The sequence below is a fragment of the Pollachius pollachius genome (assembly GCF_949987615.1).
Source record: "Pollachius pollachius genome assembly, chromosome: 2".
In the NCBI taxonomy this organism is placed as follows: Eukaryota; Metazoa; Chordata; class Actinopteri; order Gadiformes; family Gadidae; genus Pollachius; species Pollachius pollachius.
This window is the reverse complement of record NC_136935.1, coordinates 15,761,931-15,787,674: the sequence shown is the minus strand read 5'-3', so window position 1 is coordinate 15,787,674 and position 25,744 is coordinate 15,761,931. Positions and strand designations below refer to the sequence as shown.

The 25,744-nt window shown below is 46.4% G+C and overlaps 1 protein-coding gene across 4 annotated transcripts in view; it reads left to right on the top strand.

The window, feature by feature from the left end:
- Nucleotides 1–1,582: 1,582 nt before the first annotated feature.
- Nucleotides 1,583–25,744, top strand: part of rims1a (regulating synaptic membrane exocytosis 1a) — a gene marked incomplete at its 5' end in the record, with an annotated part of 55,340 nt that continues 31,178 nt past the window's right edge. For 3 of the 4 annotated variants that reach the window (XM_079730063.1, XM_079730065.1, XM_079730064.1), the window contains one exon: nucleotides 25,570–25,744. This exon is cut by the window's right edge and continues 95 nt beyond it. In XM_079730063.1, the coding sequence (XP_079586189.1) occupies nucleotides 25,638–25,744 (107 nt within the window). Of the gene's footprint in view, nucleotides 1,744–5,920; nucleotides 5,996–15,567; nucleotides 15,779–17,467; nucleotides 17,480–24,285; nucleotides 24,525–25,003 lie in introns of those variants that run through there. The other variant, XM_079730066.1, reaches the window with a different exon arrangement.

The window sequence follows — 25,744 nt, the reverse complement described above, 5'->3', positions numbered from 1 at the left end:
CATAAACCTGTTAAGGTAATAATTAAATCAATCCCCCTCCCTCCCCCTTAAATTACTGATCCATTAATCAATATATTTCGAAACCAGGAAATATTGGAAAAAAAATCTACGTCTTTATAATGTAAGCCCACTCCTTGTGTAACGGTTTAATCTTAGGCCACACTACAAGCTCTCATACTGAACTGTAGGCTGTGTTCCCAGTAGCTACCATGTGGCACAAGCAGAACTGCTCAAATCTGTAGTGGCTGCTCATTTGATTATCCAGCTCAGTAGCAACAAGTCAACCAGGTTGACCGAGCTGCGTCACAGGACAGCGCGGCAGTTCTCTTTTCAAAATAAAAGTGTGTTTATTTTGGACATTAGAATATCCAATAATAAAACATAATAACACATGTTTAATACATGACTATCATATAATTAACGTGTGAATAATTAACAAATTAGTAGTAGTATAATAAAAAGCCATACACAGGCTGCAATTTTTATCTCCCAGACTTAATTGCTTATTCTATAGGCCTATAGCTTTTTCTGTTGTATTTCAGCTGCCGCTCCCACGAGATGTTCACATAAAAACACACACAACACCTTCCCCCGGGGGTCAGGACAAGGTGGAGGGGAGGTGTGTGTGTGTGTGTGTGTGTGTGTGTGTGTGTGTGTGTGTGTGTGTGTGTGTGTGTGTGTGTGTGTGTGTGTGTATGTGTGTGTGTGTGTGTGTGTGTGTGTGTGTTTTGAATGGTGCATGAGAACTGGTGAACGAGTTGAGCGCAGAGGAGGAGGAGGTGGTGGAGGAGGAAAGAGAGAGGGGAGCGAGGAAGTAAAGGGAAAAGAGGGGGCGCGCACGTCACTCTTTTCGACGCCGTGATTGGTGGCTGAGATGAGAGAGGAAGGATGAGGAGAGAAGGCGTGCTGGGAGTGTGCGCGCGCGCTCCTCTTTACGGTGAGTGTGAGAGCCCCCCATTCTCAAATGAGAGCGCTGCGCGTTCCCGCCACGGAGAGATGCACGCGCTGGAGGGGCTGCGGTCCCATTGACGGTTCCATCTCCCTGACAGCGGCAGAATCAGCAGCAGCGGCAGCAGCGCTGGGAAACAAGGAGCCGCCGCCTCGCCCCGCGGCAACAAACAGCCCCCACCGCACACACACGAGACCCCGCGGCGGCTTCGGCCATCGTCTCGCTCTCCCGGAGCCCGAAGGAAACGACGAGCATCCCGCGTGCCATCCGACCACCGGAGACATGGGCTCCCCGTAACCGGAGGAGGCAGTGGTGGGTGGTGGTGGAGGGGAGAAGGAGAGGAGAGAGCGGGCGGGCGGGCGGGGGGTGGGTGGGTGGGGGGGGGGAGAAGACAGCCGAGCGGCGCGAGGGACCGAGAGAGGGAGAGGAAGGTGTTGAACGAGGCAACCAGGAAGCACCGCGAAGCGCTCACGCGAGCGCCATGGGAGCCGTGCGTCTCTTACTCCAGCCGACGCGCCGTCCGTGGGCCATGTCGTGATCCGTGGGCTCCTGTCCGCCAGCCAGCGGGGCATTTCTGTCCGTGATCCGAGGCGCCGTGGAGGAGGAGGAGGAGGAGGAGTGGGTTAGGAGAACATGTCCGCCTCGGTGGGCCCTCGGGGCGGCCCGCGCCCACCCGTCGCGCCGGCCATCCCCGAACCGGACCTGAGCCATTTGACGGAGGAGGAGAGGAAGATCATCATGGCAGTGCTCGCGAGGCAACGGGAGGAGGAGGCTAAGGAGGAAGCCATGCTAAAGTAAGGAAGATGTGATGGATGTGTGTGTGTCTGTGTGTCTGTGTGTGTTTGAGAGAGATAGAAAGAGAGAGTGAGAGAGAGAGATTGCGCCTCTGGAGAAAGAGTTGCAAGTAACACACATCTGCCCCTCCATCCCCGCCTCCAACGTGTGTCCTCCACCTCCGTGCTGCAGGTGGGGTGGACTGTGGTGCCTAGATTGTTGTTGGCCCTAATCAACTGACCACTATAGCATTTACGTTGAAACTTATCTCTGACGTAAGCAGAGATATCGAGTGTCCCACCTGTTTTAAAATAGAGAGATAGAGAGAGAGAGAGGGAGAGGGAGAGACTCAATGACTGTTGTTGGGTCAGCGACTTCACAGGTGTAACTTGGTTAGGGGGGGGTGCGGGGAGGAAGGGGTGTGTCAGGCGGCAGCCAGCGTCACATTCCACTGTTTGCGTACGTCCGGACACCCTCTTTTTTATTTTCTTTTACTGGAAAACAAGAGCATCCCATCCCACCACACCCATTGAAATAATCAGGGATTCACACCTAAAAGTCGTGATCAGATATACGCACAGTTTCTAATACTAACTACACCGGCTTATGCGGCGTTATGTTATTCGTTTCCATTTTCGTTACACTGCCTTCACGGACGCGGTATATGAGAGGTGTATGCCTGTATCGTTTTTACGTCATCAGTGAGCCCCGTCTTTCTTTCACACACACACACACACGCACGCACGCACGCACGCACACACACACACATTGAGGAGAGAGCGGGAGAGAGAGAGAGAACGGGAGGGAGAGGGAAAGAGTGTGAGAAAAGAGAGAGAGAGAGAGAGAGAGAGAGAGAGAGAGAGAGAGAGAGAGAGAGAGAGAGAGAGAGAGAGAGAGAGAGAGAGTGTGGTGAGAGTAGTGGGCTATGACTGCACCCTTCCTACTGCCTGCATCTGTGCCCGTTCTCCACCGTGGTAGGCCTGTACTACATCCATCTCAACAGCTGTTTGCGTGTCCACAGCTCTAGGGGTGCGGTTGAGATTCTCCCAGCCTTATGTTATGTAGGCCAAATGCTCATGCATAGCCGTCTATACGAGCCCTCCCTCCCGCACACACACACACACACACACACACACACACACACACACACACACACACACACACACACACACACACACACACACACACACACACACACACACAGAGGCTGCCATACACCGACTAGGCCAAATAGGAGGGAATGATAGTGCCAAATGCCGCCGCTTTATTTAGTTAATAAAGAGAAGCGGCTGTGAATACATCCCCATCAACAATCCCACATCAGCATCACCACGCTGATCATCACCATCGTCACACATTAGTGTAGCATGTGCAAGTGAATAGGGAGGAGAACCGGGTGCTCTTCGACGATCTTTCACGATTTGTAGTCGTGAGTGAGTTTTCATTTTTTTTTCCTTTCAGTACAGAGCTAGGATACACACAACACGGAAACCTGCTTGCCTAACAGCGAGAAAGAATTATGCCAATGGTTCGTGTGTGTGAGCGTGTGTGTGTGTTTGAGTGTGCGCGCGCGTGTGCGTGTGTGTTTTCGGATGGTAGAGCGAGAGATAGAACGAGGCACCTTACGCCGATGAGCGCTCCCGAGCCCGTGCGTCCTCGGTCTATTTTAAGCCCTCCTGCGCGGAGCGTTCGGCCAGCAGCACCAGAACGGCAGATCGATCTATCGCATCGAAAGGAGGAAATGCCCAATATATTTCCCAGCCTAAGTGGCTATGGATCATTTCTTGTAATATACAAGGAGGGAAGGCTATGATTCAGTCATGTCAACCGCTTCCACGGCACATATGTCACCCCACATAGCCTTATTGGCTGAACTGTTCATGTCGGTCAGAGCCCATAAACGCTTTTGCAATGCAGTGAGGATATTGTCTCCCCCCCCCCCCCCCCCTCCCCCCAACCCCGGATGTGTTGGTAAAACCTGCACTGTTGCAGTGATAGCCAACACGTGTGGTTAGTGCACATGTGTAGTACCTGCTGTTTGAGAAATAGGAGATCATCGAGATTGTAATGGGACTGTACAGTAGCTTTCACCTCTGTATGACTATATAGCCGCCATCACGTTAGTTAGCCTACCAAGCTACTTAGGATGGTGGGACCACAGAGGTTATAGGAATGTAGGCTACCTGATTTTAGCAACAGCCCCACCCCAAAATATGTGAGGAACTGTTTCAGATATGTCAACAATTAGGAACTAAATAGCTACATTTGCAAACGAGAACATTTTGCTAGAACTATATGAGAAGTTATTTGGATGTGTGTGTGTGTGTTTGTGTGTCTGTGTGTGTGTGTGTCTTTATGTTTTTGTATTTGCGGATTACCACACACTGCATGCTATTAAGATAATTTGTATGAACCCATTATGTTTCCTTTGACCAATCAAGCTGTGCTCCATAATCTTCAGTTCAGATACGTTGAGGTGAAGCCTGTTAGCATGACTCCTTTAGCAGTGAGTAGGAGCTGTCTGTTGGTTTGTGAGCTTGTTCACATGTGTGAACGGAAGAGGTGAGTACGTGACAGCTGACCGTTGGACCAATGCAGTCCATTGCTTTAGTCTGCCTTTGGATCCACCGCAACATGCAAGTGGTGAGCTGTGTGTTTCTTGATGGCTGCAGCTTCTTAGTCAAGAGGATCCAATGATTATTCAAAATCGAATGAAGTACAGCGCAATTGTCTTGATGCCGATGACTGTGGCACTTTGGATACCAAAGAAAAAATGAATGGAGTTGAATCCATTTGTGACTTCATACTGTAAACCAAATTAATGGTTGATGATCTGCTTTTGATGACTTCATTTTGGAAAAAGTATGGCAGAATACCAATCAAAAGAGCACAGTGTCCTCTAAAGCTCCACAACCACCCGTAACAAACCAAACTTCTCTGGGATCCAGCAGTCCTACTATGAGACGGCAGAACTTCTGCGCGGAGACGGCACAGAGTCAGGCCCAGAAACCACCAACTCAAAGGGGCGGGGTTGTGCCTGTTTCGTTAGGAAGACGTAGTATTGATTCAACTGCGTTGAATCATTCAGTGGCCCGGTTACGTCTTTAATTTAAACCTTTATAGAAAAATGTTGAACTCTTTGTGTGGTAAAATAATATCTTAGCTTGCCTTCCAACCGGGAAAAGTTTGCTAGTGTGCTGGCCGATTTTGGTGTTAGCCAACTCAACGCTTACAGGTTCCTGCCTCCAGCAACATGATTGGTCAGAAAACAAATATGAAGTGAAAGAAAGTGAAAAGCCCTATCCACCCAGATAAATGATTGTCTTTGTGAGGCTAAGCAAACACCAAATATTTTAACCTATTCCGCTACAAGAAGGAAAAGTCTTAGCATTAAAAAAGAAGTGAAATAAGATGCATCAACATTCCTCTCAAATTTGGCAGTCATATTAAGGCAAGCCATGATGACTGGATAATTTATTTTGGATTCTCTTTCTCTCTTTCCTTCTCTTCCCCCCCCCCCCCCCCCCCCCCCCACACACACACACATACACATAGTTTTTTCATTCTCTCTCTGTCACTGTGTGGTTGTATGTGTGAGTTGGGACATTTAAAACAGACCAGTTGGTGCATGGGCCGTTCTCTTCAAACCACCCCCCTCAGATTCCCACACAAAACAAGCCCATTTAAAGAAGATGGATGAACCACGGTAGTGCTAACCCTGGATGAGATATGGATTGGATCAGCTGCGAACCCCTCCTCAAAGTTTATTTTGGTTTTTAGATTATGATGAGATAACCCAAACACAGTCTGAGCTCCTTCTGTCATGCAGGGAATCGTTTCCCTTGAAGAGGAATTTCGTAAAATGGGATCTCGTGCAAAGGAGTATAAAACACAGGCCAGTCCTCCATTGTAAATCAAGACAGAGAACGACAACATCCTGTCTCACTACACTCACTTCCCGCTGGTCTAAAGGGACCCAGGGGGTTTCAGAAAACGTACATTTAGATTCTAAGATCATGTTACGCTTATGTTTTAATTGATGGATTGTGATCAACCGACTGATTGTTTACCAAGCACAGTGTATGTTCTCTCTCTGCTGAATGAGACTGTGAGAGACAGTGGATAAAAGACACTGTGAAACACTAGACCCATACAAGGCCCTAACGGTGTATCTTTGTTTATCTCTCTGTGTTCCAGCGAAGAGAAGCCTATCCAAGCTAGAACAGTCAACCTTGTGGGACAGAAGAGGCCGCTGCAGCAAAACGACGTCAGGTGAGAGAAGCCTTCCTTCGTTTGCTACACTCATCCTGGATCCCACCACATCTCCACACCAACGGAGAACAACACAGTCTGGAGGATGGGAGACAAAATACAACAATCACAACAATGGCTTTGGGATCTTTGAAACCCAATACTAAATCAAAGGCTGCTGAGCGGCTCGCCGACTGAGGCAGTCCCTGTGCTACCGCAGAGAGCCCTGTCCCCAGGTGCTGAATTAAAAAATAAATAAATATACAGGCGACGCTTGACTTGAAAATATACAATCCACTAGTTCACTACTTTAGATCCTATCTGGTGGAGGATAATGGAGGAATAATAATCCCTCGCTGATGAACACGGTTCAACAAGCCAGTCGCTATACATACTGATGCTTGAGTCATAGCTCTGCTATGAACGCTGGGTAAACACACAAACACTTCCTATGTATTGCATCAATGTCTGGCCTATTTTAAGATGCAACTACACGCATGCAAGCACATGCACTGAAATAAACCCCCACACACTAACAAGGATGTAGGATGGACACGCGACAACAGACCACACACATGGCATACGCACACACGCACACAACCATGGAAGTGCCTTCTGTGCTTTTCTTATGCGTACCCGGTGTTGGTGGTGGAGATGGATGGACGGTCCACCCTGAAGTCCTGTTCGGCGATGCTGTGTTGAGTCACTATACAGACAGGCAGACAGCAGTGTCCTCCTCCTCCTCCTCAGTCACATGTGGCCCCTCTGTGTGTCTCGCACACATTTAGCTCCGCTCTCCTGCCAAGCTCTCGCGTAGGTTTGGAATCACCTCCGGTGTTATTTTCGAACGTGTTTGCGAATTTGCGTCGAATTGAATGGTTCTGCTTGGGAACGCTCTGTGTATGCAGGAATGTGCGTCACCCAGGTTCTGGAGCGTCGCTGGAGCTCGGGAGGAGAAACCTGTTTCTAGTTGTGTCATGGACACACTCGCGGTCGGCGAACCCACCTTCTTGGGATTTTGATCGTATGTTGACGTGGATGTTGTAGTGCTAGTGTTATGTAACGATGACAGCAGGAGAGCGCACTGGTTGCGTTGTTGCTTCGTTATCGAGGTGTGAAGATGACGTTGCATGAGGGTGTCCTTAATAATACTTTTAGCCAATGCTTTGTCCAGAGAACCTATTAGACTTGTGTTGACAATAAATCAATCACCGTCTATGTAGTTTATCAATGTACACACAGTTAAAGAATATAAGCAATCTTTTTTGTATAAAGATTACGAATGCAATCCAACAGCGTGTCTCTAAATCAATTTGTAAAGAACATATAATCCTTAGCTCGGCAAGTTTTGTTGTTCTCAAAATGTCACCTTAAGTGCTCTTTCATTGAATATAAGACATTCTGAGTAAACTAATTCTGGATAGAGATTTGCTTTGATTTAATATGTCAATGTTGAACTTTGTCTCTTTGCATTTCCTGTGTGTAACACTCTATTTGGGGAGACCCAACCTGGTGGCTCAGCAGTCAGCTGTCTGTATCGGCTGTCCCTCGTGAAGTTAACTTTTACGGATTATATCCCAAAGCTGTTGTTTACCAACGACAGGATCCATTCAGAGTTGGAAACTAAATTTGTTCTCTGGTTCCTCCATCTGTCTCCGTGGATGTGAACGTTTGCTATATCCTGTAACTGGCTGGCATTTTGGCTTCTTGATATTGACACTTTGTGTCTTGATGTGTTTGCATGGGTCAAGGTCTTCATGTTTTTGCTACAAATCGATCAAAGGGTCAAGCCCTTACATTTTCTATCCTTCTAATATTTAATACTTGTAGTTTTCAGTATGCATGATTGTGTATGTGTGTGTGTGTGTGTGTGTGTGTGTGTGTGTGTGTGTGTGTGTGTGTGACTTAGACATGTTTCCATGTGAAATCCCTCTCTGTAGTCCTATTCATTAAGACATAAGAACCTTTCCAATCAAATTCCCTCGGATCAATTCCCTGTGTCTGCCACACTGTTGGTATTCTGGATTGGTCTCTTCTGCACAAACCACTGCATTGAGTGATGTAATGTCTATAATAATTGAATGTCATGAAAGGGGCTTTTATTGTGAAACTCCACCAACCCAGTGCATTCAAGTGCATTCTGCATTATATATATACAGCAAACATTGTATGTAAAATCCCTTTGCAACTTAAATTGAGATATACCTCAAGGTGAGTATGTTTACACCTTGCATCGCCAAGTCTGATTGGCCAGGTGTCCCCTGATAACAGGGTGCCATGGCGACAGCCCAGCAACACTGTAGTAACCTCAGGGAGCTTCGGGATTGGCCAGGAGTCACTTCCTTACTTCCTTCTGGGTCTGGCTGTTATCCTGGTCTTCCCATGAGCCTCTCTGCTCCACAGGGGACTGCAGGGATAACTCTAGCTACATGTCTGCGCCAGAAATAGCACGATAGAAAAGGCAAAAGACATAGTTATCACGATAAAAGACATGCCATTAATAGAGATTATTTGCTTTTGTTTGTATTTGTATTTGTATTGTCAGTTAGAATGGTGATTGACCTTGTGTTTCCTCACATTTGGCATGCAATGTTAAATGTCAGATGATTGAATATGACACAATTTTATGAAAAATAGCTAGTTTGAAAACATCCACATCAAAAGGTTGATTTGTATTTTGCTTGATAAATAGGTTATTAATAATTTTTCATAATTTCATTCAAAGTCATAATTTATTATGCTTAAATTGTGATTCTTTTTCACAGAGTAGTAAGCATTAGGCCGAGAGGAAAGAAATATACAGAGAGAGACTGAGAGATAAGGTAGGGCACATAAACTTTGTAAATCAAAGTTGTCTTTCTAAAAATAGATTTTAATAAATGTATTTATGGTCGCATTAAAATTGTACCTTTTTGTCTCTGAGCTCATACGATCTTTCTTGGAAAGATTAACAAAAAACTGGCTCAAATCAAATCAACCCCCACCCCCTCAAATTTGCAGTTTGAACCGACAATAATTACACGCAACTCACAAGGGTATAGCAAAAGGACATACTGAGCCTTGCATAACCTGTTATTTAATGCGTTGCATCTACAGACAGCTGAATCGCCATTGTTTTGGACTGCGGCCTGCGCCGTGGACCACAGTGCGTGTGTTGTGCACCGTAAGCGCGCCATACACGTTACTATTTGTGCATTCATGTGAACTTGTTTGCAAGCTACTCAGCAGTGGCCCCAAATGAGTCCAAGAAATAGCAATCGGGACGCCTGTGTGTGTGTGTGTGTGTGTGTGTGTGTGTGTTTGTGCGTCCGTGCATGCGTGTGTGTACGCACACATGCCTGTGTCCGTGTGCATATGTACATTTATGTTTTGCCGTGTGCCTGTGTAAGCGTTGTACATACATGCTGTGTGAATGCATGTGTACTGGTATGTGTCAGTGTATGCATTTGGTGGTGTTTGTGTGCACGTACACTTGTGTTCCTGTATGTGTCATTGCATTTATGTATTTGTGTGTGTGTGTGTGTGTCTGTGTATGCATGTGTGTGTGTTTGTCTGTGCATACATTTGTGTGTGCGAGTATGTGTGATTGCATTTGTGCATGTATACATATATTTATGTACATAAATATATGTGTTTGTGTGTGTGTGTTTGTGCGTGCATGTGCAGTGCCCACCCCTCCTGGAGATATCTGCCTGGCTGTGTATGGCGTTGCCAGGCCATATGGAGCTCTGTCTGGGGAACACACTGCCCACTTAGCTTTGCTGTTGGCTCTGGTGCTCTCTCCATCTGTCTCCCTTCTCTCTTATGTCTCTCTCTCTCTCACTCTCTCTCTACCTCGCTCTCTCCCCTGTTTGTTTTATCTTCTTCTCATGACACAATATGGATATAGGCTTTCTTTGACTCACTGTGATTACCAGCAACTTATAAAATATCCCCTCAAAATATCCCCCACCAACTATTTTTGTTGGTAGTTGTCCTTTAAATTCAGGCAAATATTCTAGACTCTGAGGTCTGATTAGATCTACAGTGGGTACTGTGCCTGTACTGTAATTGACCACTGTTGCTAAACAGATATAGAATGGATTAAAGACAGAGGCTATCTTACCCCATTTTTGTATGCAAACATCGTGATCCTTCACTTCTACCACATTGCTTGTTTCCCCGTCAAGTATTACTAAACATTATTTTCGATCCAGCTTCATCCTCCATGTATCTGCATTTGAAGTACATGTTATTCCATCGGTCCCACCACTGCTCTGTCCATTACTATTTCAACAGGTTGAACGAAAGCAATCTTCACCTTGACTGCAATCGCCTTTAGTGGAAATACTTTGAGAAACACAGTGCTGAGTTCTGTGCTCCTCCCGCTAAAGCTATGCTATATGTAGCTCCTTATAATACTAGCTATTTGCTAGCCCATCCACTGCATCCTACAATCTTCTTACTGGCTACTAGGCTTTTTACTGAAACTGTGCCAAACAATAAAAGTGGATGCCCAGCATCTTGGCTTGGATGGTTGGTTTCTGTTTGCCTATATCGTTCAATTATGTCAACCAACCTCTCAAAATCTCTGCATCACTCTATTGCTTTATCAATCAATCTATCTATCTATCTATCTATCTATCTATCTATCTATCTATCTATCTATCTATCTATCTATCTATCTATCTATCTATCTATCTATCTCTCTCTCTCTCTCTCTCTCTCTCTCTCTCTCTCTCTCTCTCTCTCTCTCTCTCTCTCTCTCTCTCTCTCTCTCTCTCTCTCTCTCTCTCTCTCTCTCTCTCTCTCTCTCTCTCTCTCTCTTTATATTGCTTGCGGTTAGGACATAAAGTTATACTTGCTGTAGAAAATGATATCTATCTAATTATCTGTCATAGTAGCGGCAATAATCAGAAGAAAAATATCTGGAGAGAGAGCAAGAGAGAAAGAAAGAGAGAGAGAGATGGAGAAAGAGAAAGAGACATACTTAAATAATAGGAGCAAGAGAAAGAGAGAAAGAGACTGGGAGAGTGAAAGGGAGGGTGGGGGTGGAGAAAGAAAGTGCTTCACTTCTCTGAGTTGATTTCCTCTCCACCACTTGGCCAAAACCTTATTTGATTCATGAGTTGTTTCTTTTCTTTTTTTCTTTTTGTAATATCGATTAAGGAAGTGGACAAGTGACTCATACTGTGGGAGTCTGAGTCACGAGAGGGAAAGCCGGGTAAACGTACCCATGCAGGCCAGCGCCAGGAAGCCTTATAGCTCCGTCAAATTGCTCTGGATGATAATTGGGGAGACCATTATGCATGTAATAAAGAAGGCAGAGTTTCACCCTGAAAATGTTTGGACATGCGTCTGGCATACAGAGCATCACTTTTGTGATATGACATATATAAACACAAGTAAAGCCATTATAATAACCACAATAGGGTGAAACACTTTGATGGGCGGTTCAAAAAAATTAAACGATTTTATATGATGGAGTGGTGGGTAAAAAAAAAGCAGGTCGATAAAGGTGAAAATCATTTTATACGGCACACTATTAACATACATACAACACCATACAAATGGAGAAATAACATTGCAGAAAAAATAAATGAAGTGAAGGAAGACAAAAGTATAGTGCTTCACTCGAGCTCTCTTGTACAATTTTTAACAGGATTTAGAATGCAACACTGATCTAATAATAGTCGTCAACATCAACATACATACAACAACATAAATGGAACATACATTATATACAATCTCTTTGTATGACCTCGGGTTGATCCCCCCCCCCCCCATGCTGTGGTGCTGCTTTGAATTAAAACATATCCTGTTGGGCTGTCTCCTCCAGTAATGATGTTAGCTCCTAGCTAAACATTCCTGAACATCTTATCTTTTGACAAAAACAACGAACATACCAAATGCAAACATTTACTCCTCAACGTCACAGAGTGAGGTAGACAATGCAATGGATATTTCCATTTGGCACCTTTGAAGTTTGTCTCTCCTTGAGGAGGACAGAGCACACAGCTAGCCTAGCCGCTCACTCGCCGCGCTCGTTAGTGCCGCATGGCTTAATTATGGGACCCTTTATGCTAATGTTGTTTCCCCCGCTGTGAATCACGCACCATTTGTTTTTAAAGACACACAACCAGGCATGCACAGACGTACAGTGCTGGGACACAAACATACACACACACACACACACACACACACACACACACACACACACACACACACACACACACACACACACACACACACACACACACACACACACACACACACACACACACACACACACACACACAAGCGCACAGGCACCCGCACACGCCAATACACACATTAAATACCTTCACTTTATGTCTGTACACAAATAGATCCCAAACAATTCCACAAAGATTTTGCTTTATGTGTTTTCATTTTTCAGCATGAGAAAAACAGACTTTGAACACACAATGAACACAAACACAATGTCTTTGTGTGGCCAGGAAAGTAAGGATGAGGCAGCTGCTTAGTTTAACTTTGCTGAGTGTGAATATGGATGATTTACTGTGTTTCCTTAATGAGCTTGCTATCCCTCCCTAGTTCTTAAATCTCTCTGATCTCTTTTCTCACTACTCTCTTTTAGGGCTGCTCGATTATGGAAAAAATCATAACCACGATTATTTTGGTCAATATTAAAATCACGATTATTGAAAGGATTACTTTTGAGTTTGAAAACATGATGTATTTATTCAGTCGCTTCCAAAAATCACTTTGTTACTGAGAACTTTGAAATTTCGCCTTAAAAAATACATTTGACCATTTAGTGTATTTTTTTAAGGCGAAATTTCAAAGTTCTCAGTTACAAAGTGTTATTTGGTGTTCAATCTATTTTTTTAACAGATATGTATCCAGCTGTTCTGCACCTTTTAGAAAACATTTTATGAAAAAAATAAAATAATAATAATAATAATAAATAAATTGAAAACTCGATTATATTTGTTTTGTATCGTTTGATGCTAAAATCGAAATCACGCCCTACTCTCTCTCTCTCGTTCTCTCTCTCCCTCTCTCTTTCTCTCTCTCTTTCTCTCTCTCTCTCTCTCTCTCTCTCTCTCTCTCTCTCTCTCTCTCTCTCTCTCTCTCTCTCTCTCTATCTATCTCTCTCTGTGTAGTTTGTGAGAGAGGCAATTAAGCATAGCGTTGTACAGTAGCAGACTTTAAGGTTGCTGGGTACGTTTTGTTATTTCTGCACTTCAGCCTTCCATTATTTTGTCATAGATATGCAAGTGTTAGCACTGTAGAGAAGGTTTTGAGAGAAGTTCTTGCTGATATTTAGATTCATTCCATCAGTAACCACGACGTCACCATGTTATTGGAAATCTGCTCTATTAAAATGTTTCTCTATTACCACATGAGACAATGGGGAGGAGGAAGGAAGTGGGGAGAAGGAGGAGCAGTGAGGAGCAAGTGGTTGTGGGAGGGGAGGGGGGAGGTGGGTCACACTGAAAGCTGTGAACCAGGAAGCAAACCCTGCTGAGTGTGAGCAGCAGGTGACCCCTCGGTGACCTTTAGCCACAGCAGCTTGCCCTGCTCACAGCAAGCGCAATGACGAGGTGTGTCTGGAAGGAAAAATATAATCTAGCATGATTTTTCTGTGTATAGACCACATGGGGAAAGAGGGGTGTGTGTCCATGTGTGTATGTGTATGTGTGTGTGTGTGTGTGTGTGTGTGTGTGTGTGTGTGTGTGTGTGTGTGTGTGTGTGTGTGTGTGTGTGTGTGTGTGTGTGTGTGTGTGTTTGTGAGAAGAAGTGTGTTTACTTCGTTTGGATGTGTAAGGGGTGGGGGGGGAGGGGAGGGAGGTAAAGAGAGGTGGTCCCAGAGGGTCATCATTGAGTGTTTCACAGCGTCATTTCATGGCCTTTCATGGCCTTTCATGGCTAATAATGTATTTACTGTCAGTGCTGGTTCTCCGCTGTTGGGATTTGTAGTTTTTAGTTACATGGCTGATTCGGGAGGAGGAGGTGACACTTAGGACTACCTCCGGTCTGAAAGGACTGCAGGCATGGCCAGTGACGGATGCCGCTCACTGTCCTGTGTCGCTCGCTTTTGCTCTGAAGCTTGTTGCTCTTTGTATTGCATAACTGGGTTATGCAATACAATATTTTTTTGTTAATATTTTTTTTGTAGTTGTTTTCTTTCAATTACAATCCATGCAAACTCATCACACTTTATTCATCCAGTTTAGATCAACAGGGTTAGGCCTTATCCCTAGTGTTTCAAAATGAAAATATTTTGGTTTAAACTTTGGCATTCAAATGTATTTTGTTTATTATTCTAAACTGTGTTTTGCATTATAACTTATACTGTATGGTCATTCCATGTCTATATGAACTGAATAAACAGAATAAACAATGGCAATACAATATTTTTACAAATTAGAAAGAATCAATCAGTGTTCCTCAATTATTCTTTATATAAGTTCTCTCTTCACTGACTTATGCATTTTTGTGAAACAATACCTTAGTTCCAGGTAAACATTTCTTCAATGTGTCACCCAAATTAATGTATTGTTACAAATGTATACTTCTATTTAAGTACTGTTTTTAACATTTACGTAAGACAAATTCCCTCCCTCCCTCACTCACTCACTCATTCACTGACTGACTGACTGACTGACTGACTGACTGACTGACTGACTGACTGACTGACTGACTGACTGACTGACTGACTGACTGACTGACTGACTGACTGACTGACTGACTGACTGACTGACTCACTCACTCATTCACTCACCCCTATCGGATCAGAAACATTTTTGTAAGAGTGCCGGGTGTGTCTGTGAAGCACTATACTGTATAACAAAAAAGCAAAGGCAACAATGGAGGAACTCAAGCCTGTAAAAATAGCACCGAAAAACTGGCACAGTGTTAAACGAAAATTTCACATGAACCTGTATTGCTCATTGTCTCTCTTTCTTTGTTTTTATCTCTATTGCTCTCATTCTACCCTCAACCTCCCATCCCATACATCTCAGATTTCTCTTTTGCTGATTATTAACTTTATTTGCATCGCAAATGTCTTGCCGGACAACATGCCTTCAACAGATAAAATCAGATGTACTGACGGGTAATAACAATATAAAAATATACAAACATAATATCTCAATACTTATCATCGCAATCGGGTCAGGGTTGGGTTCTGGCCCCGTCTCTGCGCAGTCTCCCTGCAGAATTTATCTTATAACATGGTAGGACTGCTGAGTCCGACATTATCATAATCTTAATAATACATTTTATTTTGTGCTTTTCTAGACAATGAAAGATATTTTCAACCCCTATACTCCACCCGATCCTGCTCCATATACACCTCAACACTCATTCAGCTACTTCAAGTGGTCCTTGTGTTGTTCTGATGGACTAATCTGTGTGTGTGTGTGTGTGTGTGTGTCTCACACTAGAACCGGTCCCTGTGTTGTTCTGACCCTTCCTGTCTGTGTGTGTGTGTGTGTCTCACAGTTGAACTTGTCCCTGTGTTGTTCTGACCCGTCTGCGTGTGTGTGTGTGTGTGTGTGTGTGTCTCACACTAGAACCGGTCCCTGTGCTGTTCTGACCCGTCTTTCTGTGTGTGTGTCTCACAGAGGCATCCAGCAGCAGCTGACCAGCTACAGGGAAACAGTGGTCCGGCAGGCGGCCGTGGCGGCGGGGGCCGGCACGCACCGCGACGACGCGCCCACCTGCGGCATCTGCCACAAGACCAAGTTCGCGGACGGGTGCGGACACCTGTGCTCCTACTGCCAGACCAAGTTCTGCGCCCGCTGCGGTGGGCGAGTCTCACTGCGCTCCAACACGGTGAGAGAGAGAGAGAGAGAGAGAGAGAGAGTTGGGGAGAGGAAAGGAGGATGATGGATGGAGAGAGAAAGAGAGAACGAGAGGTAGACATTGAGAGTTACTGGCTAGAACATGTTATCAATAGCCTAAGATGGCAGAATTTAAGGTAGCTTCTCTTGAATGGGATGCAGTTTGTTGGAGGGGTGTTTCCCACGCACACACACACACACACACACACACACACACACACACACACACACACACACACACACACACACACACACACACACACACACAACAAACACACACCTATACACATGCATTTTATTGGCTATTTTGACAGTAAATGTGAACCTGACAACTTGGTCTCATTTATCGTCATTCTCATTAATTGAAATGCATGGATCCCCTAAAAAGAAGTCTGTTACAGAAATACATGCATTAAACATGTCATTACTGATGACACTAGTTACATTACCTACCCGGATTCTGCACTCTCACTTTCAAACACCATATAACTTGAATGTAATAGTTGACAATGGGCCGAAAGTTTTTTCCAAATTCCACAATCAGTAGAACACAGCTGAGACAAACACACACACACACACACACACACACACACACACACACACACACACACACACACACACACACACACACACACACACACACACACACACACACACACACACACTATTTAATGGCTATAGGTGTTAAAACAAAGATGAAGTTGATGGACCATGATATGGCCCTTTAAGTATGTGTGTGGATGTGTGTCTGTGTGGTTGTGTGCGTAACCATGTGCACAGTAGAACATCTACCGGTCAGTGTGTATGTTTGTGCAACATCATCTCCCCATGTCTTTGTGCACGTGTGCGTTTGTGTGTCGTGAGTGTGTGTGTGTGTGTGTGTGTGCGTGTATGTGTGTATGTGTGTGTGTTGCACTGACCCAGGTAGTAGCTGCTAAAGGTTAATTGGGAATTAGGTAGAGCTGTGGGCTGTGGGAGGTCTCCTTCCTTGCCCCCCTGTCTCCCAGGGGTGCTGAGCTGCCCTATAGACACACAGCAGGGGGCCCTTATCTGTGTGTGTGTGTGTGTGTGTGTGTGTGTGTGTGTGTGTGTGTGTGTGTGTGTGTGTGTGTGTTTGGAGATGGTATACTGAAGGAAGGGGGGGTCTTCCTCTGCAATGGAAATGTCTCCTCTGGAGTATGACATTTAATCATCTTATACACATACATAAATACACTTAAACACACCAATAACACACGCAAACACACACACTCACACGTACACACACACACACACACACACACACACACACACACACACACACACACACACACACACACACACACATTCCCGGCATAGAAGCACTGGTAGATTTCTTCTTCTTGCTAGCTGCGACATCTCAAGCTATTATTTCAGATATTACATATATGTTTGTATAGGTTGTTAAATTTAATGTTATAATCTGCTGGACGATAACATGTTTTAATATCTAACTCTAATGCTGGCCATTTTTTGGAGTCATTTCAGAATGGATTCAGAATGGATGATAATTGACAGGCAATCAAAGTGAGCTCATTAGTGTTTTTTGTTTTTACTGTACGTGTTAAATCATTACTGTAAATGTATCCAATAACTCTCTCTTTCCCCCTTTCACAACCACGTCATGATGACACAAACAATCTTATGGCTGACTTCACCGCAGGAGGACAAAGTGGTAAGATCTATCTATCTCTGTATCCATCTTTGTTTCCACCTCGGAATCTATCTCTTTATCTATCTCTGTTTCTGTCTGTATCTATCTCTGTATTTTCTCTGTATCTATCTCTGTTTCTAGCTCTGTATCTAGCTCTTTTTATATCTCCGTATCTATCTCTATCTATCTCAGAATCTCTGCATCACTCTATTGCTTTATCTATCTATCTATCTATCTATCTATCTATCTATCTATCTATCTATCTATCTATCTATCTATCTATCTATCTATCTATCTATCTATCTATCTATCTATTTATATTGCTTGCGGTTATGACATAAAGTTACACTTGCTGTAGAAAATGATTTGGCAGGTACCCCACCTACCCACGCACACACTCCTCCCAATCCACTGGGCGTCTGCCAAACCAGCACTTTCACTATAGCTTTGCTGGATACCAACCCCCCCCCCCCACCCAAAGAAACAATGCTTTGATGTACTGTACATAGCAATCCCTCCCTACCTCCAGCACCGACCCCTCCCCACCGGACTGTTGGCTGAATAAAGCGATCCTGGCTGGATTACAAAGCCCTGCTGCGTTACAGTGGGTTTGGGTTCATGCCATTTCTCTGCGATTGATTAATCCAGCCTGGCAGGAGGGGTCGCTTGGCACTCCTAACCGGACCAACTCAGAGTGTTTCCGGTAGTCCTTTAATGAGATCCACTCGGTGAGCTCGTTGGCCGTATTCTGTGATAGTTGCAAGGAATATCCCAGTTCTCCCCTCGCCTTATTTCCATGACTATACACAGCATTAACATGACAACTGAGTGGAACGATGTCATGGCTGTTGTCAATTGTGTTTCATCTTATGCCGACATCTTGACTTCCTTTGTAACGGCTGAGTTGACTGACGCTCCTGTGTTGTGAAATAGCCCACTCATGCAGTGTACGTAGTGGAAATGGACAGTATGTGTTATGTGTCGATGTGCTAACGAGATTCGGGGCTCATTATCCATGTGTAGGAAATCCCGAGTCTGGTGTCGTAGATATTCTTACAAAGGGAGGAGAAGGGAGAAAGGAAAGGAGTGTTTGAAGTCTTGATTTGTCCTCTCTTGGGAAGGCAAGCTAAGTGTCTCTTACAATCCTGGTTCTACTGAAAAAATTGAAACACGCGCACACACACAAGGACACACACGCACACACACACAAGCACACACACACACACACACACACAAGCACACACACACACACACACACACACACACACACACACACACACACACACACACACACACACACACAGCTCCCTGGTTTCACATTGTCATGTCATTAAACACACAGCAATATTTCAGGGGTCAGGATGTTTTTAAATTAGGTCATAACTACGCCTACTCAGCGTTGCTCGAATGCTGCATTTCTTTGTCCTAATGCTGCAACAATAACACCACTGCTAATGTGAGACTTGTTTTAACTACCTCAGTCGATGGACAGTGGATGGAGAGTAGATTGACAGTGGTAGGGACAGTGGATAGGCAGTGGCTAGACAATGGTAGGGACAGGGGATGGACAGTGGATGGCAGTCGTAGGGACAGTAGATGGACAGTGGATGGACATTAGATGGACAGTGGTAGGGACAGTGGTATAGACGGTGGTAGCTACAGTGGATGAACAAAGAATTTCTAATGTATATATGTGTATGCGAATGTGTATGTGTGTAATGTAATGTGTGTGTGTATGTGATATGTAGGGCATTAGAATATGTATGTGTTTGTGTGTATGTGTGTGTGTGTGTCTGGGAGGAGCGGAGCGGAGGGCCTGAGGGATGTGTCATGGCTGTTAGCACCACAGCTCCTGGTGATTACTATTGATTGCTAGTCTGGCTAGCTGCGTCCATCTCGCCGTACGTCCCTCATTGACTAGTCTTCAGGGGGCGATCTTTCTCCTGGTCTTTGCTGCGCACACAAACACAATGTTGATACACTCGTACAAGTGCACACACATGGGAGCTCCCTCCCTTGACGTGAGGACGCGCACAAAACACATACCAGTACACATTTATCTTTGTATTGCTGGAAAAGTGTAAGCAATTGCACACACCATTAGAAACAAATTGTGTGTACTGGGGTTAATAAATTGCATAAAGGGTAGGATTCAGATATGCACTCATAGACCACTTAGACAACGCATAGACAATTTGCAATGTATACGGTCCACTATATACGGTATACCTATAAACTGTATGTAGGTCAGTATCCAGGCGTCCTCAGGAACTCTCACCCCCCCCCCCCCCCCCCCCCCCCACTAGCCAAGCGATGCCGTGCTGTCACATAGCAAGCAGCCATCTGCGGCCGTCAGCTTGAACGTCGTCCATTGATCTCTGTGTATCTGAATGTCTCTCTGTGTGTGAACGTGTCAATGTACCACAGGACCAATTGGAGCGCAGTGTGATTCATTAGTGTGTGAGTGCTCATCCTAGCTAAACGCTCGCTAAACAGCGCAGGTTGCTCGGCCGCCACTTACATAGCGGTGTGTGGATGGATGCCTGTGCCTTCTGTGACCATGCATGTTTTCTTCATTCGTCCCCTCCCCGCGCCCCCTACTCCTAGCATGCGTGGCTTCATGTGTGCCGTGTGGGTGTGGGCTTTTTCTTTTTTTTTGTTCTGTGCCGAGCTACGACCGATACACTCACTCATTAGCCGCGGCTAACGCTAATCTCTGCTGCGGTGCCGGCGCCCTTTCATCCTTAGCGCAGAGATTTATGGACGCCGTGAGTTATATCACCCCACCTCGCAACCTCCGCACAATTCGTCAAGCTGTCGACGGCGTGGAGGTTGACACTGCTTCCTGCTTCCTCCCCCCTTTGCCTCCCCCTCGCCGCCCCTCTTCCTCTCCGCCCCTCTCCTTGTGGAAAGGGGGGAGGGGCTCTGCTTGTCCATGCTCCCTGACCGAGGGGTGGGTTGTGTTGGGTGGGGGGATGGGGTAGGGGGTGTTGGGGGGGGCACTCATCATTGTAGTACGTTTGAGTGATTGGTGATGACTGGAAATCTAATGGAGCTGGTCGGCGTGGAACATGAGCAGTTTGTCATGTGATGGATTGTAGCACGCTGTTTTGCGGTGGAGAGAGAGAGAGAGAGAGAGAGAGAGAGAGAGAGAGAGAGAGAGAGAGCGAGAGAGAGCACAATAAGTATAGACAGATGAGTATAGAAAGATGAATCAAATAAATCAAATTGTGATGATGGAGAGGCGATGATTGTGTTCTGCAGCTCGGGCAAAGATCATCAAAAGTAGGATTCCATGTAAAGTTTTAATAACTACAACAAAATATCCTAAACTAGGATATGTACACGTTCACACTTTTTCTATTGCTGTTCCTGCTCATCACTTAAAACATGAAAACAAACAGTTGTAGCCATGACAACAACAGCAGGACACAGAGGACCATGAGACCGGGGTACTGGCCAGCCCGCCTCCCCTACTGGGATCCAGTGGACAGATGTGACTAACAGACAGGCCCTGCCGGCGGCCCTTGTAGCAGTTGTTAATTGCCTTTGTAAGGAGGGTGGTAATGAGCTGGTTCCTGTAGTGGGCCCTCCTCTCCACACCCCTCCTCATTCCCTCAGGGGCCCCGTTGACCTACACGGGCCCCTACAGGAGGACGACCCTGCCCGATAGACCCCTATATATAGCTATTCACTCAGATGCTGTTGCTTTTTATGTTTGGGCAAAAAAAGGCCATTGTCTTGCCAAGGAGAAAAACGATGATGCACTGCTCTGGAAATTAAACCAGTGTGCTCCAGAGCACTTTTGATTGGCTGAAATCATATTGGTGCCAGGTGATGTCACCTGCTAGAACTACTGTTGGAATGTGACTTCACTTGTAACCCTTCTGAGCCATTCAGAGCCCATCAAACAGGGAGTGGATGTAAGGATTCTGCTGCTGGCCCTGACGTCTGAGTTTAGGGTTGTGTGCCTTTTTGAAAGTCTGGGACACGTTAACTCGTAAGCAATAAAGAATGGCAGCAGGGTGAGGAGAAACAGGGTCATTGCGAGCTGTAGTCCAGGTCCTTTCCTCTTCCGCTCTCTCCCCCGGTAACCATGGTTACAGAGTGGCCTGCTCACGCTCCAGGAAACAAGCGGCCAGGCCGCCACAGGAACTCCCAAGATTTCATTACTGGATTATTCATTGTTACATCAGAGATGCACACGCAAATATCAATCACGTGCACACACACACACACACACACACACACACACACACACACACACACACACACACACACACACACACACACACACACACACCAATACACACCAGAATTAAAAGAAAATGCACACAAGGGTTTGTGTCCTACTTTCCATGTGGAAAAGCTATTCTTTCTCCTTCCCGGGCCACACCCCCTTTTCCCCCCTCACAGAGTCATCCCAGGGGTCCCACCGTGGTCATGTGATCACCATGGCTGCTGTGTGTGTGTGCGTGTGTGTTTGTGTGTATGTGTGTGTGTGTCTGTGCACGTGTACGAGAGCATGCATCAGTGTATTCGCACATGCGCATCTCCCTCTGGTGTGCATATGTTTGCGTAAGCCTGCCTTTGCATGCACGAGTGGTCATCGATAGACTCGTACGCGCTTCCACAAACCCACATGCCCGGCGCCAGCCCGCACGCTGCCCACACCCCCCACCACATCTCCCCCCTTCTCCTTCATCAGCGTGTGATCTAATAATACAGGGATTATAACGGGATTAGCAGTCTAATAAAACAGCAGATTACCACAGCGGCGCTCTCAAACACTGGCCATTTGTTCTGCAGGGCCAGCTGTCTGCTGTTCTCCATACTAGAACCTCAAATTGGTTCCGATTTTTTCAAAGCAGCACGATGCCAGCTCGGCTGAGGAATTCACTTTTCTACTTTGGATTTGAGGATAAGCAGGGTCTGAAAAGATAGAAGAAACAGCAACGACAAACACCAGATTTCGTTGTTGGCAACTTAACCAAATGTGATTATTTCTATCCAAATGTTGGAGGAATACAGGAGAAAGAATACTGATCATAAAAATACTAATAATGACATATTATGATTGTTAATGATCCCTCATCAATCATAAACGTACTTACATGGTACCCGATAACTTTATACCCAAATGTCCCCATTTCTAACCTTATATCTTAGCATAATGATCAAACCCAATTACAAAACAACTTCGAACAATACTCCTAATAATATCCATACCATATCTCTAACTCGAAAACTTTACATAAACGGGACATCTTTAAACCTCTATTGGGGTTCCTGCCCAAACGTCGTCTTAAATTGGTCTGAAAATCCCTGCGGCAGCTGCTCAGTGGCGTTGTGTGAGTGCTCGTGCACGTGTGAGAGAAGTGTGGGTTTAAGTGGCTGTGCGCACGCGCTCTCCTCTTCCTCGCTGGGCTGGTACTGGGGTGTCGGACCGGATAAATATAGCCATGTTGGTGTAAAGCTGTATTCTCCTCGGCTTTCTGTGGCTTGAATCAAAAGCAATCTGGAGGAGGCTGAAATAGAGACTGTGTGTGTGTGTGTGTGTGTGTCTGTGTGTTTGCTTGTGTGGTGGGTGGGGGGAATGGGGGAAGGATTGAGGGGGTTGAGGAGTTAAAAGGGAAGGAGAGAGATAGGGGAGAGAAACAGTGAGGGATTGTGTGTAGAGTGGAGATGGGGGGTTCCTGCTGCCTTATTATGAGCCGATCGTTTGGGGATTCCTGCTGGAATTGAGGGGCTGGCCCCCCCTTTGCGGTCCTCCCCTTTTCCCTCATTTAATATCGCCTCTGATAGTTCACAGTCAACCCATATCATATATAGAGTATGTCGACTTTATGTGTAGCTGGAGGGAAGGGAAGAGACAGAGAGAGAGAGAGAGAGACAGAGACGGAGAGAGGGGGACAGAGGGAGAGAGAGAGAGAGAGAGAGAGGGGGGGGGGGGGGGAGCGAAAGAACATTTTCTACGGCAGAGAGATGAGCATCTTTCCATCCAGATGGAAACGCTGCTCTTCCTGTCTTTTGGTAAACCAGGACTCACATTGCAAGCCAAGCTGTTCCTCAGTATTACCGCCATTATGTTGATGTTTGAGGTTTCTTTTAATAAACTATTTCTTATTCCTGGACGACTCATTGGCAGCCCCGCCGCTCTTCAGGAAGTGCGTTGTTATTCCGCTTCCTGCTTGATTGCCACTGCGTTTGAAGCCGCGCTTCAATTGGTTGGCGAAGCGGTCAGCCAAGATGGTTTTGATTGGCCGCGTTAGAGGACATTGGGCATGAGGAAAGGGCTTGTGTTCCCACTGGACACATAATGAGGTCATTCCAGTCAACAATATCAACAGGCTGTCAGCGTTGCAGAGATTAAAATAAAGTTGGGATGTATTGTTTGCCCTGCGAGCCAACAATAATTGAATCTGTTCTCTTTATACTGATAAATATTTGGATGTTCACACCGACTTGTACACCACAAGAGTACTCACATCATAGTGTAACAAAGCATAACATTGAATATCCTTAATGTTATCGTCATTACCGTTAAGGACTAAAAATATCAATACCACATTAACTATTTACATTGTCTTTCTCAGGTCATGTCGATTTCTGACAAACGGATAGAGACACAAAAAACAAGATACATGCTCTTCAAAACGAATTCATCACAATCTAATGCTGATTGTCTGAAGGAAGAAAACACCGCCTATAAACAAGCATTGCCCAAATATGGGCGGAGAGGCAGTTCCTCTCCCAGTGGTCCCGTCGTCCTCCTGTCAGCACTAACCGGGTTAACCCTGTGCTGACCCGTCTCCCCTGGGCCGCAGGTCATCTGGGTGTGCAATAACTGCCGGAGGCAGCAGGAGCTCCTCACCAAGCCCGGCGAGTGGTTCGCCGGTCCGGAGGGGACGCTGCTCTGCTCCGACCCCGCCGACAAGAAGCTCCGCTCGCGCTCCCAGGCCCCCCCCGGCTCCGCCCAGCCGTTCGATGACCCCGGCCGGCTGAGCGGGCCCGGAATGACGCCGGGATTCGACCCCCGATCGCGCAGCGAGCCGCCGCGAGAAACGTAAGGCTGCAACAAACCTAAGAACGATGATCAAAAGTAAACAAGCAATAGTTGGAATAGGTTTTAAACAATTTAAGATTGTCATCATTCTTGTGTTATTGTTGCCGTGCTCTGTAAGATGCAAACTACAATTTGTTATCAATATCTTTTTTTATTGATGTTGTCCTAGGACATTGGTCTAGCAGTATTGATAAGGCCCGCGTTGCATTAACTTTACTGAAGAATGTCTCACTGAGTGGTTAATGGCTAATTGAGTTCACTTTTCCCTGCATCCTACTAAAGGTACTGTGGGTCTCTCTATGGAGCCATCTGTCTTGGCAGGTACTCTGCAAGCCTTTAGAAATACTCTTTTCTTTTTGGGAAGACTGCAGCTCAACAACTGCACTGTAATGTCACATGGATACAACACGGACCCCGTGACTCCCACCCTATCTCACCCATGCCCCTCTCTGTGCCCCACACCCTCTCCCTCTCCCCAGGAGGAACGGCAGAGGAGCTGGAGGAGGAGGAGCTGCAGGCCGGGGGGAGCGCAGGCCGGGCCAGCCCCGACTAAAAGCCCAGGTGTCCGTGGACCGACACTTACGGGGCGACTCCAGGGAACGTCGCGAGGGCCGGCAGCTGACCAAGGGCCGCTCCCTGGAGCACGACCCCGTGGGGGCCGGCAACGGTGGAGGGCCCGGCAGGAGGATGGAGGAAGGAGGCTACCATCACACGGACCACCCAGCCGGTAGCAACCCTTCTCTCCCTCGCCAGCACCTCGGCACGCAGCAGCAGCAGCAGCAGCAGCTTCCCCCACACATGGGGGGCCCCGGGGCCCCCGGGGGCCGGGGCCACCAGCTCCCTGTTAAAGGAGGAACCGTCAGCGTGGGGTTCGAGGCGATGGCCCGGGTGGGCGCGGCGGGCCCAATGGCGCCCAAACAGAGGACGGCGGGCGGGATGGGGGTGGGGGTGGGGTTGGGTGGGCTGCATGAACACGCACCGCCCTCGCAGCCGGGCAACGGGCCCCCTGAACTCCGGGAACCCTCGGGGATGGGGCCCGGCTCGGGCTCCGCGGCGGCAGACGAGGGGGGGCCGCCGCCGGCTAGGCGGAGCAAGCGGGAGAAAGCGGAGAGCATGCTGCGCAACGATTCGCTTAGCTCGGACCAGTCAGAGTCCATGCGGCCGCCGCCGCCGCGGCCGTACAAGTCGAAGCGTGGGACGGGCGGCGCCGGGGGGAAAAG